This window comes from Diabrotica undecimpunctata, chromosome 3 (genome assembly GCF_040954645.1).
Source record: "Diabrotica undecimpunctata isolate CICGRU chromosome 3, icDiaUnde3, whole genome shotgun sequence".
NCBI classification, from domain to species: Eukaryota; Metazoa; Arthropoda; class Insecta; order Coleoptera; family Chrysomelidae; genus Diabrotica; species Diabrotica undecimpunctata.
This window is the reverse complement of record NC_092805.1, coordinates 104,139,059-104,155,734: the sequence shown is the minus strand read 5'-3', so window position 1 is coordinate 104,155,734 and position 16,676 is coordinate 104,139,059. Positions and strand designations below refer to the sequence as shown.

Genomic DNA, 16,676 nt, shown 5'->3' with positions numbered 1-16,676 from the left:
TTGTGATTATGTACTCAGTGAAATTTTTCGGATTTAAATAAAATAGATTACGTTGTTGATGATGAGACTATTGATGGAATGAAGAGAAAATTTCTAATTATTGAAAAACGTCAAAAAAATCATTTGCACATTCTACCTACAAAAAAAAGAACGAGCTGAAATACAAAAATTATTGGGGCACAATTCTCTTGTGCTCCGCAAAACTATTTGTTCAACGTTTGTCTAATGTTCAACATCCTTCGAAATATATCCAACTACAAAAGGCAACGATCGACTCACCAGCACATATACAGTACGTAAAGTTTAACCGTCGACTTTCCACGAACCTCCGTTGACCCGTTGCCAATAATTTGTCATTATACCGTGGTTGTTTAAAGCAATAACAGCGTAGACTTTTTAATTTATTTTTGTAAACAGCATGTCCGTTTAAACGCACGCAGAAAAGGTTCAAGTAATAAAATGGTTTTATGGTGGTAATTTTGGACAGTGTGTAGCTTTATTTTCTGTGTTTTTTGAAGGGAGATCAATTCCTTGGGCACGGTCAATTCGTAATATTGTTAAAAATTTTGAGAGTTGTTATTGCCTCGAAAATTGCAGAAAATTTCAAGCTCAAGAAGTGTCACCAGAAAAATTTGAGGAAAGAGAATACCGAGATACACAAATTTGTGCAACAATCGAGGTAGATTTAACTCGTTCAAGTAGAAGTGTTGCTAGAGAGTTAGATGTTAACAATGTTACTGTAAGGAAAGTATGGAAAAAGCACAGTTACAAGAATTTTATTCGAAAAAGCACAGTTACAAGAATATTCGAAAACGCAGCAGCTTTATCCAGACGACTACTTCCGAAGATGGAGTTTTGTGAAACTCTAATAACGAAGGCTAATGATGAACCAAATTTTATTAAAAACATTTTATTCACTAATGAATCTTCTGTTTCGTTAGTAGGGAAACACAGTCCTTCCATTACGAGGTATTGGGCGCAAGAAAACCAACACAGAAGTGTTGTTTACCGAACTCAACGTCCTTAAAAAGTTAACGTCTGAATTGGCATTTTAGGAGACCACATAATAGGTCCATTTTTTATTGAGGGCAACTTGAATAGTAGAGTATACCTTGATCTGTTACAAAATTATGTTCTTCCCGCTATTCTCAATCTTCCTGATGTAAATCTGCAGAATGTTTGGTTTCATCAAGACGACTGTTCATTTCACAACGTTCGAACAATTAGGGAGTACTTAAACAATACTTTCCCGAATCTAGTTATCAGTGGAACAGGCGATATTAAGTGGCCTGCGCGATCTCCAGATTTTACACCCATGGACTTCTTTTTTTGGGGACATTTAAAAGTCTCCAATTCTGTTACATCATAAACTCGTTCATCTGTCCGCAGAAGTTTTTATCACAGATTGGGATACTGTTCAGTCGTAGAAGGTAAAATATTTAAATCATTTCTGTAGGGCATAAATAATTATTTCTTATTTTATTATGAATTATTTTTTATTTTCAATAAGAGTATACTTTTTGTTTTATCTTTTTAAAGAAATGCGCTTTTATTTTTAATTCAACCACAAAAAATTGTTCACATTATTAAAAACCGATATAAATGCACCACCTTATAAAGGTCAGTGTATTTTTATCGAGTTTATGTTTTAAGGAATAAACCGATCATACGCAATGAAAACAAAGATCGACGGAGGGAGGTGCATATCCGATGCATTGTTATGTGTTATTAAATGGTTTTCTCATTTTCTGTCTAGAAGTCGGACGGGATCGGAGAATTACAATTAAGTAGATCGGAGAGGTAATGTTGCCGATTTTAGCGCTGTATGTAGTGTGCAATATTTAATCCAAAACTTAACGTACTCTAGAAAAAACTAACTGAGAGTTTTCAAATATTCAAGGATAAAGGCGATAGGCTAGTCCCAACATTGTTTAATCTACCTCTTGAATCGGTCATAAGACAGGTGAATGTCGGAATAAATGTCGATGAGGTTGCGACGAAAATTATTCACTCAAAAGAACTCTAACACATACAAGAACAAGGGGACTCCGGAACCAAAATAAATTAGATGACGATGTTGAAGCGATAAAAAGCTTGACATATATGTAGAAGTCGAATGTACATCGGAAACAGCACGGAATCATACAAAAAGCGAAATTTCAAAAAATAATAATGAAGGAAATATTAAGGAAATATAAAAGACTTTTTGACTAATCAACGAAAATGGGATATGGAGATCCAGATCTAAACATGAATTTTACCAATTGTTAAAAAAAAATCTTAGAACTTGCCAAGCTTCAGAACCTTTTATGTCATGGATCATGTAGTTAGGATGAATGTAGAAGACTAAAAGGTCAGGGAGATCACAGAAAAAATAGAAGAGTGAAGTGGCAGAGGATCAGGAAAACTTAATAAACATCAGAATTTGAAGGAGGGCGAGGTTCAATTTAGGTTGTAGCGGTATTGGGAAAAGAAGAAAAAGTAAACTCTCTTGAAAGTTTTAATATTTGCCAGAACATAAAGCATTGTATAAGAATCTTTTGTGGCCTTTTCTCTGAGAAAATTCATAATTTAAGTTACGATGAAGGCAATTTGAGACTTGTTTAGGACTCATAATAAAGCGTAATAAACCCTAAAATCAAACTCTATTGAAGGATAATGCATAAGAAGAATATCTCAAAGAATTGATATTAGGCAATATATTGCTGGGTCTGTAAAAATTACCATCTAAATTGGGTTTATCAGGTTTGCCATTATGAAATGATTTTAATAAATCGAAAAAAAAAATTGATATTTTAAATATTTATGTACAATCAAGTCATACCTGAACCGCGTTTTTTTATGAAAGCGCTCTTTTCACTATTTTGAATTTTTCAACCGTCGAATAATGGAATAAAATGAATGAGTTCCGGTCCCATATTCTATTATTGAAAACATTACTGATAAAAATATCATTTAGTTATGAAGGAATTTCCTGTCGACTTTACTTCAAAAAGACACGAGTTTGGCAACACTAACAGTCCGTAAGAAATGTGCTTATGCTTTAGCGATGCAAAATGGAACAAAACGATTTAACAACATTTTATGTAAACCAAGAGGTGCCAGCTTAAAAAGAAACTAATGATGTATGTTATTTTCGATGAAATATATCAATGACACTGACCAGAACAAGAATCAAGTCATGATTAGATTTTTGATGCCCTTAGTTGATTCTGGCACATTAAAAAAAAGTTGTTTACATACTCTCGATGAAAGGATGTGACGTTTAAATTTCTTTAATTTTAAAACTTTTAACGAAACTGGATTTTCACGTTAACCCTCTGTCTAAGAAATTCATTTTTTATCGCTCAGAATACGTCAATTATGTGTACCTACTAGAAAAGTTTCCCTTTTCATAATACATTAACTTCGGCTATAATAGTGTTAAGATTTTCCCATATGAACGAAAATCACCACTTTTACCATGTAACCGTATACCCCTCTCTGAAAATTAATTAGCTTGGGCAAAACTATAAAAGAGCAAAACCCAATTTCAGTCGCAGTTGTTAGTTAGTTTTGTGTCAAAATGCATTTTGACGTTAATATAGTTGTTTAATTGTGATCACGAACTCACATATTATGTGGTAAGGTTTGTCAATTTATTGTTAATGTATCCGATATAAAGAAGTTTTTTCTTTATCTTCGGATAGGGTTCTTCTCCGGAGCAGATAACGGCCGGTAACCTCATTTTGCTGTCTGTTTTTCCATCTGGTTGTTTGCCGATGCGGTATAAAGGGATTTGAGAGCACCAACCTTCTTCCCTTTTCAATACTACCGAAATTAACCTGTTTTTTCGCCCGTATCAGATGCTTTCTTTGAATGTCGTTGAACTATGGGGTGTTTATTAGTTTTATTGACTATCTTTTTTGCCTTATTAAGAATATAAATTTTACAATCAAAAAATTATTGAGAGTTTTTTACGATACTATTTTTAATCTTTTGTTTACGTTACATGGTTTAGTTAATCAAAGGCCACGTAATTTCTTTATTTTTTTAAGTATGTTACCAGATGTACCAACGTTTGAGTTTATAATTTAATTTTAGTATTAACGAAAAAAGGCCAATTGAATTCGACTCAGATTTTAATCATTTCATTCAGTTGTGGTCAACTGTTCAATTATTTTTTGTCATTTTGTTACGTTTAGTAATTTAAAGTTTTAATTAAAATTAACTTGCTAATTAAGCCTTATTTCAATTTATTTAAAGACTGCAACTTGTTTAAATAATGTTTTAGAGACGATATAACTTTTTTTTGAAGATTTTATTGAATATATAATCTCTTTTAGCTCATGGATAAATATGTCGATTTTTATATATAGGTATATATATATTTTTTGATAATTCTTTGATATGTTTTCTGACGTGTTTTTCTGATGCCTTCGAGCGAAATGTCGATCAAATGTTTAGTTTATTTAAGCTTGAATTCCTTCATAAATTTCAGGATAAAACTTATTGGCGCCTATCTTATTTTGCAGTATAGCTGTATTCCGTGTTTCTTATTAAATTTTTCGTTTGTCAAATTGTTATACAATTATTATCTATCGTTTATCTATCTGTATTTAATCTGTTATTTCTCTATCATCTATATCCTTTTCCACTCAATGAAGTCCGAATTGAACAACGTGGTCTTCGTTAAGTCTTGGTAAAAGATACGTTTTTTACCATCTACTTTTGTTAGCTTTTTCGTGACAAGGTGATTTATATCTTTTCTGTCCCTGTCACAGCGATTTTGGTATTGTATGAAAGTTCAAGCATGACAGTTATTACTAAACAATGGAAGCAGCGGAAATCGTTGCCACCTCATAAAAAATGAATGCCGTTAAATTTATGGTAGACTTAAATGAGACACCAAGACGTTTCAACAATGGTGGCCAAGATTATACAAAAAATTATTTTCTAAAAGGAGACTTTAACAAAAAAAAAGGCCAAAGAAAGTATTTTATAAAGTACTACGAGCTCACTTGTACTGAAGCAGCGAATAAGAGAGCTTCTAATTTTATTGGAGTTTATGATTCACAATAGATGGCCAAACAGAGCGCTAAAATATCATCCTGCAAATAGAAGAAAACTAGGACGATCAAAAATAACATGGAAAAAGATATAATGAGTGAAAGAAACCTGGAAGAAAACGATTGGCAAGATAGGAGAAAATGGAGGTTAAGAGGCAGCAGTAGCTGTGAAACTCCGCGATATATAACATTACAGTCATATATTTACAAGATATTTTACACTTACGCAGACCTCAGAGAAATTAGGGAATTATAGTATTAGATTAGATTATATAAGAGCATTATATATAGTAAGTAGAGAAAATATGGGAATTTCAAATAAAAGATGGCGGCCAGTTGGATGGCTGGTATGTGGCGTTGAGGCCGTAGAAGTAGCCTCTGGGGATGTGGGGGGTGATGTACAAGAAATATAAGTATGAAAGAAGTACACCCTATCGTGATAGGGTTGAAAAAAAGGGTGAGAAGTAGAAAATACGCAATATTGTTGTAATAATATTGTTGCAATGAATAATTTGCTGACAGAGTTGGTTAGGTGGCGTTGGGGCCTCTGTAGATGTACACGAAAGCCTCCCCTGACGTCAGAGGGGGTGTGTGTTCGAAATGGTAAAGAAGAAGCGGTGAAAAGATGAGTAAAGGAAATTGTATGGTGTTATGTAGATATTTAGTAACAAAATATGATAAATGGGGAAATTAGGCAATGCAGATACGTCGTATATATTGGTCATTAGCAAGCTAAAAAGCAACGATTTAATTTTTTAGTATTAAATAAAATTTCATTTTATTCATATAAAGAAACGAATTTTTGCAATTTAAACCATCAACTAGATACGCCCACTTTCTGATAACGCGTAAAAGTATATACAGTTTTAGAATTAAGAGAAAATGATAATTTCATTTTATTCGAACGAATAAGTATTCTTTCATACTTATATTTCTTGTACATCACCCCCCACATCCCCAGAGGCTACTTCTACGGCCTCAACGCCACATACCAGCCATCCAACTGGCCGCCATCTTTTATTTGAAATTCCCATATTTTCTCTACTATAGTATAAGCTCTTAATTTTGGATAAGTTTGGTAATTTAGGTTAAATTAAAGTTTCTTATTGATCGTTTATGACCGCATTACAATAAAAAATAAACTATACGATTGAATGACCCCCTTTTTAATACATATATTGTGGTTTGATTTGTAATTTAGATATCTGTTTGTGTGTGTTGGTTTCAAAAACTTACTAGTTCTAATGCAATAATCATTTAGAAGGGAAACATTTTATTTACTAGAGTCAGTTATTCAGCATCATCATTAGCCCTTTAGAGTCCAATATTAAACATTAGCCTCCCGTAAACAATCCAATTGCATCCGATCCTGAGCACCTTGAATCCAGTTGTGCTGGATGCGCTTGATGTCGTCCGACCACCTTGTTGGAGGATGTCCTCGATTACGATAAGCATCGTGTCTAGGTCAACATTCTAAAATTTTCTTGGTCCATCTACCATCTCTGACTCTGACAACATGTCCTGCTCAGTTCCATTTCAGCATTGTAATTCTTTTTTTTCTCCCAACTATTTGATTTGAAACTTTGTTTCTGAGGGATATATTCAACATTGTCTCTCCATCGCCCCCTGTGCCACTCGTACCTTATTGATTACTTTTCTGGTAACAGTCAAAGTTTCTGCTCCATAGGTCAGTTATTAATATAAATGAAATGATTTTTATTTCTCAAATGATTCGAAATAAGGACAAAAGTCTTTTTATAAAAAAAAGCGATTTACTTACCTTTTGTGTGGCTGGTATATCAATGAGTAGACAGCAGCTGATATACACAAAGGATATAGAAGATAGCTCAAGTATCTCATACATTCTTCATCATATTCTCTAGTTTTCTTTTCTTCATCAGTCTCAGTTTGTGTTTTATTCAGCTTTAATCCCCTCCATGAAATGGTCGTCTTAAATACTTTACTAACTTTCCAAAACTACAAAAAGAGATTGCATAATGTTTTGCGTTTTTTAAACTGTGGTTCACTCTTTTGCAAGTTATGGAGATGTGATTAAAACCTTACCTCAATTAATGTTCCGATACCGCTTGGAATAAGAACCAATAAGGAGGTTCCCTCGTCTAAAAGAAACAGAAAAACAATAGTCTGTGAAAACGCTCTCCACAGTACAGCTCTGGTCGATAAACCTGCCATAGATGTCTGAGATTTCCAAAAACTGACGTCATTCTTGAATGTCAAGAAGTCCAGAAGAAGCTAAAAGTTGAATTTGTAGATTTAAAACATATACAATAGTACAATGTGAAATTTATTAATGACTGAGTACGGCTAATACACATCAAATCTAGGAGACACCCATTTTAACAGCTTTAAATCAATGTTAGCTGTAAATACAAAAATAAATTTACGTTTTTAATTTTTTTTGTTGTTTTGTCGATTATTGTACCATCTTGGACGGTAATGCTGATAAGAATGGCTATAAAAATTTAACAAAACTTCAATATGCATTTTTTATGTATAAGATAAAACGTAATATTTCTTTATTGGTATTTGATTTTCGATGTCTATGTGGATTTTTATTTAGTTTTGTAGAAGCTGGCAGAAGCCAAAAAGACGTTATTGAGGTCTTCCACACGAACAGAAGTGTCATTAATAATTTGTGGTTAAGGTGTCAAGAAACTGGTGATGTTGAACGTCATACAGGCCATACAAAGATAACCAATCAGGTTAAAGATCGCTTTATTAGGTTGCAGGCTTTGCGAGATCGCACTGTAACTGCATCACGATTACAAATGAGGCTGCAAGAGACCTATCATGTGTTTAGAAGTAGTCAAACCATTAGAAATAGACTGCATGAAGTAGGGTTAAATGCTCGAAGACCTGTGAGAGTTCCTGTGTTATCCAGAAGAAATCACGCTCATCGACTTCAATGGGCACAAGAACACGCAAATTGACTTAGATGTGAGTGGGCCTCTAGTTTGTTCACAGATGAGTTCCGATTTGGATTTGCACCAGATACAAGATGGACACAAATTTGGAGACGATCTGGCAAAGTTGAACGATTGGCCACCGTACAGGAGGTTCATAGACAGCAAGGCGACAATATAATGGTTTGAGGTGGCATCACTTCTGGTGGAAGAACCAATCTCGTTTGTCTGAAACGGTTTCTAAATGCAACAGAACAGACTACCGCGATATTATTCTCGAAATTGAGGTTTTACCATGGTCTGCACAATCGACAAATTTAAACTCAATTGAACATGTATGGGACACGCATTTTACAACGAAATATCGCGTCCAATACAAGACAGCAACTGTTTGAGTGCCTTTCAATGGAGTGGAACAGAATATCGCAGCAAGACATTGACCAGCTGATCATGAGTTTGCCTTACATATGTAGGACAGTAATCACAAACCGTATAAGTCATACACTATACTAACTTAACCTAAAGACTACTTTTTTAGGAGTTGAGGGGCAACAAATTAGTTTTTTTATTTTTTTTGTTACCATTTTTTGACTTATGGGAGTTCTCTTTTAATTTTCTTAACAGCTATTACGATAATTCTAAGAAAAATGTTTATTTTATATTCGGGACACTTATTTATAATTTTTTATTAAAAATATTTGAAATCCTTATGTAATCTCGAACTTTGTTTTTGTCCCCTAGATTATTTTAATGTATGTATATTTATTTCCTTATTTTCCAACAAAACAATGTTCACAAAAACTAAAAAAATTGTGAAGATACAAAAGTAAACATACCTAAAATACAAAAGCAATTCAAGACAGGAACAATATACAAAATACATCGAAAAATAAATTAAACAAATTCCAAAATCGAGTATAATAAAACGCAGGATAATATTGCACTAACACCAGTAACAATAGAGACAATAATGTATATGGAACACTACGGAAAGTCTTGATGTTCAAAAAAACAGATTTATTGAATCATTTGAAACGTAATCAAATTCAAAGACTAAATAATCACATATATCAAAAATTATAAAATAGGAAAGAACCGAGCAGTTATAATAGACTATATAAACTATTCAAATCTGGCTGTACACGTGTATAAATAATATACTTGAAATATTATACTAATCATCACGGAGATATTTGATCAGTGAAATAATGTAATGTGTAACATCATACAATCCACACACCATCTACCACATTCAGAATTGCTTATAAAGCATAAGAATAAGAAGAAGAAATTCAATAGGGTTCGACCTTGGAAAAAGCTATGTATCAAGTATCATGTTTTTGGATTTTTCCTTTATAGTTATAGCACATAAAGGCAGAAAAACAGACAGACAATAACTATTGAGTCCTTAATAATAAATATTAAAAGGGTCAAAAATTTTAGTATATAGTTTGTTCTCATAAATTGTGGAGATAATTACAACACATTCAACATATATTCTAGCTAGAATGAATGAATTTATTTAATATGCTAACGTGAAAAAAAAAACGAAATAACCCAAACAACTCTTTTCTGAACCTTAAAACTTGAATTATTAAATTTTTAGGTAACTGAACTAAGCCTGTTTTATTAATAGCGTCTTGGCGCCATTTTGTAAGATACTTTTAAATGGGACCATGGAGAAATTAATATATTATTTGAAAGCACTTGTATAAATCATTAGGTCCCTGGATTTTTTTTATTCTTCATGACACCGTTTCAAAATCATCACTAAATTGTGAAAATCTTATTAAATTAACTCTCGGTGAAAGAATAACTCTTTCTTCCTAGATGGATAACGTCACTAGTATCATATATATGCCAAAAAATCTTAATTTAAAAATAAAATCGACCTTTTTTGAGATTTATCTCCATACATATAAACATATACATAAAAGAAATTTAAAATAACAATCATTATATTTGTCCCTTTCATCTCTATATTCAATGATAAATAAAATAGTTTGGAAAATTAAATAATGTATAAAATTATCAAAACAATATTAAAAAAGATATTAAGATTTTTCCATTCTTTGATTTTTAAATTGCCGATTCAGTCCCGTATAAACTTCCAACGTCGAACGCGCATATAGAAGTATACCTTGAAAAACTTACAAACAAATTAACAAAAATAGCAAATACCCTTATAATGGAACTCTTTTGAACGAGAGAGTAGTAGTATTGAACAGGTGGCAGGAACACTTTAGTACGGTACTTAATGGAGAAAGTAGGAAAAGATACATAAAGCAATTCATTCTCTAGTCAGAAACCTGGAGCAGAACCGACCCGCCGAAATATTTAAATGTGGAGGTCAAACATTTGTAACCCTTCTTCACAAAAGATTGGAATATTGGAATTATATGTCCTATACACAAAAAAGTAAACGTGCTTGATTGTTCCAACTTTAGAGGGATTTCTTTTCTTACAGCATACAAAAGTTTGTCCCTTGTTATACTTAACGAACGGCTAGAACACTATACTGTCAACATAATAGGATCCTACCAAAAAGGCTTTTTGAAAAACAGGTCTACCATTGATCACAGATATACGACAGAGTACCACATAGACTGCCATTATTTCTTCGTAGATTTTAAGGTATCGTATTGACAAACCCCGATTATATTCGGTATGATCGAATTTGGAATAACAAAAGGATTGGTAGAATTCACTAAAATGAAAAAAAGGAAAGTCGAATGTAAAGTGCGGATACAACGGCATTTCAGAACCATTTAAAACTAACACCAGAAGACTACGCCACGGAGATGCCCTATCATGCACGCTGTTCAACCTAGCGTTAGAGAAAGTTATGAGAGACTGACTCGGGACTTAAATGACACGACATATATCCGTAGTATACAAATAATTACATATGCTGATGATATCGTGATAATTGGAAGAACCCGAAATGAAGCAGTTAAAGCTTTCACAATTATCAAAAACGCAGAAAACATCGGACTTGTGATTAACACCCAGAAAACTAAATACTACCGGCTATGTCAAAAATTCAACAAAATAACTTAGAGGTGCAACATGAAACGATAGAAACGGTGGAAGAAGTCTGCTACTTAGACACTGGCGGACTGAAAAAACAATACTTCAAAAGAAAAATAATATGCGTGGCTAACCGCTGTTATTTTGGCATATGCCCTCAACTAAGAGCAAGAAGTATGTCAGAAGTAACAAAGTGCAAACTTTATACTACAATAATACGTCCCAGTGCTCACTTACGGATCGGAAACATGGGCGATGACAACCCGAGCTGAAGAATTACTACGAATCTCTGAAAGAAAAGTTTTGAGGACTACGAGTATATATGGATGAAGTTAACGAGCAAGATCTATGGAGAAGGCGACATAATTTCCATTTAAGAGGGGTGGACCACGTTATGTGGGTGGATGAAATTTTTTGAGTAGTAGCTCCAACTAATTAATGACGATGATAATAAACACGCCATAGCACATACCGAAGTTGAGAGATAAATTAAGATAATATGCAGGATGTTAATATATTCGATCGAAAACGGTCTAACACAAAGAGATCTCACCAATAAATTAATGATGACCAATTGTTATATTGAGGTCATCGTATGTGCAGAACGCAACACTAAGGCAAACACTTGTTTAGCAAAATAACACTAACAAACGGTCAAATAGCACTATAAATCATAATCTGCAAAATATCTAAATACTTGCATACTTTAGCTCTATTTGAAAAATATTTACAAACAGTTTTTTCTGTTAAAAACAGAAATTATTTCTTGGTGTGAATAGTAAGATTATTTTGTTGCTAGCTAAACATACAGTTATAATTAATATTGTTTTAAATTTTTTAACAAAACAGTAAAATTTTAGATTTTATCATATCCAGTGCAATGCTATATTTATTCATTTTTTGCCATAAATCTACAATTAATTGGTAACTACAGTAAATTAAATATATTGGCATGGAAAACCATTGAAAAATGATGCTAACAAAAACTGACGATATAAATCTATGAATATGCAAAGGAGTAGAATTAGCAATAAACAATATATAATTCAAAAAAAATTTTCCACTTACATGAACACTTCCAATGAAGAGAGTAGCACATAACAAATGTAGATTAGTATCAGCAAAAACCCCTTTAACTTCGTCTAAATCCTTCTCAGTAAAACCTAAGTCTAAAAATTGTTTTAAAGTTATTTCGATTTGTAATATAAACCTCATTTTTCCAAAAGACGATGGTGTGTATATATAAGTGAAATTCAATGAAGTTGTTTCAGGTGTTATTTCTACAAGATCTCGTGTTCTCATGTTGAGAACATCAACATGGAAAATTGGCAGAAACTTCCGCTGTCTATTTACTCTAAAATCTCTTATTATTTCCATAGGAATGGCTGAATGGGGAACAGTCACTTCATCAGTGCACATTATCACAGCGTATCTGAAAAGATAATAAAACTTATAAAAAGAAAGTGTAACAAATTTTCTATTAATTATTTAATAAAAACTACTAAAATAGAGGAGCAACTGTTTTTCAAAGTGCCTCATATTTATATCTCCCTATTTTCATGATTATCTATTAATTAGTCAGTTTAAATTTAAGTCGTTGATTAATAATTACATCAAACACTTAAATTGATATCGTAGGCTTTCACAACCAGAGTCAGAATTATCCACTGAATGGTTTCTTATAAAAACGTTTTAAGTGCCAATTTTAAAATTTTCAACATATTTATTAAATACCTACATATAATAAAAACTAACAAACTTTCTCGTGTCACTAGAATAATATGAACATTTGTGTTAAAAATGGAAAATCTTTTGACTCAATCGTAAACGATTTATATAAGCTATGGATACTGAATGGATTTCAGCCTCCCTTTGGACAGAAAAATTACTGGAAAATAATTTAACACTGGTAGGAACAATAAGAAAAAATAAACCTGATATTCCAAAGCAATTATTCCAAAACTCGAAAGTGGCCACTTCGAATTTTGTATGCTATGATTGATATGGCTGGGTCCAATTCGATATAAAAATGTAGACAGAGAGGCGCTGTTTGCGACTCAAACACAATCAAAAATGCTACGATCACCAGAAAAGTATATCTCTGTTTAATTGACTACCAGAAAGCTTTTGATAGAGTCCAGCATAAAAATTGTTGTATGAATCATAGAAAATGAAGCTAGATGGATGGAAGCTGGATGGAAAAGATCTCCGCATAATTCAAAACGTTTATTGGAACCAAGTAGTAACCTTAAAATATTCCAACCACACTACTAAAAGCATCCTTATGCAAAGAGGTTTGTGTCAAGTCTCCATTTCTCTTTAACTTGACGGCGCCGAAATTGGTATAAACATAAACAGTAAATATATTAACAATATCAGGTATGCAGACGATACCGTTCTGTTATCAGAAAAAATGGAAGACTTGCAAAATATATGACACAGAGTTAATAATGCAAGTGAAGCAATGGGGCTGACAATAAATTTTCAAAAAAATTAATGGTGATTACCATAACTGACATAATTGTCCTATTGACCTAAATAACACTCAATTAGAACAAGTTCACAAATTCAGATACTTAGAAGCAGTACTAAACGACAAGTGAGATCCAGATATAGAAATAAAAACACAAATAGAACAGGCTAGGAACATATGGACTTAAAATTAAATACTATGAGACACCTACAAGCCTTTGACATGTGACTTTATCGCAGAATGCTCAGAATATATATAATCATGGACATAACACATTATGAATCGAACCATTTTAAACATGATCAATAGAAAGTTAGAATTTATAGCAATAATTAAGAAAAGAAAGACTTCGTAACTAGGCCACATAATGAGAAATGACAAATATAACCTGCTAAGAATAATAATTAAAGGGATGATAGAAGGGCCGAAGAGGTGTAGGCAGAAGAGCCATGTCATGGTTTCTCAATATCAGAACAATTACTAAGAGTGGAGAAGAATAGAAAAAATTTTGATGTAGTGATCGCAAACCTACAGTGATGGAGTGGACCAGAAGAAGATAAAAATGTAACTGTAAAACGAAATTACGGAAACGGTCCGATTTCCTAAAATATCTATCTTATTCACTTGTAGAAGATTATTTGAAAGAAAGAATGACCAATGCATGCTTCCCAAGTGAAATTAGGAATAATATTAATAAACCCCTGAATTGCAAAGAAGAACAAGAAACTGCTCAGAAGTGAAATGACTCATTAGGCCGACGTGACTTCTGCCACCAAAGAAAGAACAGAAAGGCTTGAAATAAATGTGAACATTGCCATAAAAGTGTACACACTGAATTTCACCTTAGCATTTGTGTAGATTGTAAATGACTTTTTTTGTAAACAATGTATCTTGTTTTTTATTTTACCAGTTCTAATACACACTATGATAAAAACGATTGGTGATGCATGTTTTCTTTAGGTATATATGAGTACGAATACAGCACATTTTTTAATTTTCTAATCACAATTTTTATAACTGGTGTTAATAAATCTTAATTTCAGTATGAAATGTTGATTAATACTGATTAAACACACTTTTTACCATAACAACTAAAGTTATAAATAGCAGGGATTGAAATATATAGAGGGAGTTTAGTGGTCTTACATGACTCTACCTTGTTACTAACGTTTCACAAACTCCACCTTGTGGTTCTAGGGTTAATTAAGTTCAAAACATTCATACTAGAATATATGAAACTTAATAGTACAGAAGTGATTTTAGAAACATAAAAAAAACTGGAACTTTACAATAAATCCTGATAGCCAAAATTTACATTTTTATCCACACACCACACAACCAAAAAAAAGTATGAAAATTTCTTACCTGGAACGGAGGTGAGTAACAGGTTTCCAAGTTAAAGTTTTTCCATTTTCTTTGAGTAGATTAAATGAGGCACTTATTGGAATGGAATATTTGGTAAGTCTACTTTTAATATAAGTGGAATCAGGTGCATCTACTAATTCCTTTAGATCATCTGTGTGTATTCTTTGGGATGGAACAAGTACTGAGTGTATGATGAGGGAGCCATTATTGCGAGCTGGTTTCGATATTTCAAGAGTTAACTGTCTGAAAATAATTACAATATAGAGCATTAAATTTTAATGATGAGACTAAGTGTGAGAGTATTTAAAAGCACTTGCATTTTTAATCAATCTTAGATTACTTGTAAAAATCACACCATATATTTGAAAGTAAAGATAGCCTTTAAAATTTGTATATATATTCAGATGCAAAAAATTAGATCCATTATATCATTCCCATTTTAATAGTTAGCAAACAGTAAAAATATTGAAACATTTCAAAAAATATTCTAATATCCCAGATAGACTCCTGAAATTTCTCCTGAGAGACTTGAGAGAGAGTGTGAGCCGTATGCTGTATGGCTAAATCTGTGTAAAATTTCATGTTTTATGGTAGAGTTGCTGAATACTTTATGGTGGTGTTAAAACAAGAATATATTCTTTATCCCAATTTTGATCATGTTATTCTCATAAAAGATTGTACAGGATTTAAAATAATTTGGGTTTGTCTGTTGGTTTCATTCTTCTTAGTCGCCATTAGTCTAATATGATTTATGAACCACAGTCTTGGTTATAACAGTAACTCAAATCCTGGCATTTTTTCTCTTTAGTTTAATCTCAATTTTATTTATTTCTCCTTCTAAACTGTTTATGTATCTCAGTTTTAATTTCTCTCTCTATAGGATATAGTGACAAAGACTGCTAAGGAAACAAATTTTTAAAATGTTAATATAGGTATATACATACATATACATATATATATATATATATATATATATATATATATATATATATATATATATATATATATATATATATATATATATATATATATATATATATATATATATATATATATATATATATATATATATATATATATATATATATATATATATATATATATATACGTATATACATATTGTAGTTTTGTTATAAAGTCAATTCAATTTGTTAATAGTGTTAAAGTTTGTCTCTGCCTCCATAATATACTTTTTATTTATACTAATATTTTACGAAAGATGTAAAAAAAACGTGTGTTTATTAGTACCATAGTTATTAATAAGACCTATTAAAACTAAACAGACTGATTTGGGACAAACTTAGTGTACAAGCTCAAGATATGCACAATTGTCATGAAACACTGTACATAATTATCTCAAAGTATTCACATGACCTTTCAATCAAAGAAAATACATTTATATATTGTATAAGGAAAGGATAAATAGATTTATACAAATGGATCAAAAATCGAAATATTATTTGGTTTTAGTAGGTCAAACTTTTTGAACCATTTCTTAAGTAAAACCGATTTTGATAACAGGAAGATACTTACTTTTCAAGCGGTGAGAAATAATCAAACTCTTTTAAGTGTAAAATTTTATCAAAATTTCCTGATTTTGAATTATCAGATAGAAAAACAACTAAATCGAGCTTTGGATTAGAATTTAAATACGATTTATAACATACGTCTCCCTTTTCACATACCGGTAATTGGAATATTCCAAAAAGACTATACATTGATTTTAAAATAAATATAAAAAATAATACTGTTAAAATTGAACCTAAAGAGGGTCTCATTTTCAATGTTTTAATGGTTTTTAAACACGTCAATCAATACTACGTCAAGATAATATTT

At 31.7% G+C, this 16,676-nt stretch overlaps 1 protein-coding gene across 1 annotated transcript in view; it reads right to left on the bottom strand.

Moving 5' to 3' along the window:
• The window catches only part of LOC140437134 (lipid scramblase CLPTM1L), a 25,810-nt gene extending 9,134 nt beyond the window's left edge, over positions 1 to 16,676 (bottom strand). The window contains exons 1-5 of the mRNA XM_072526469.1: positions 16,374 to 16,676; positions 14,841 to 15,083; positions 12,071 to 12,434; positions 7,113 to 7,301; positions 6,829 to 7,025 (exon numbers count right to left, since the gene is read on the bottom strand). Coding sequence (XP_072382570.1) covers positions 6,829 to 7,025; positions 7,113 to 7,301; positions 12,071 to 12,434; positions 14,841 to 15,083; positions 16,374 to 16,618 — 1,238 coding nt within the window. The 5' untranslated portion in view covers positions 16,619 to 16,676. The remainder of the gene's footprint in view (positions 1 to 6,828; positions 7,026 to 7,112; positions 7,302 to 12,070; positions 12,435 to 14,840; positions 15,084 to 16,373) is intronic.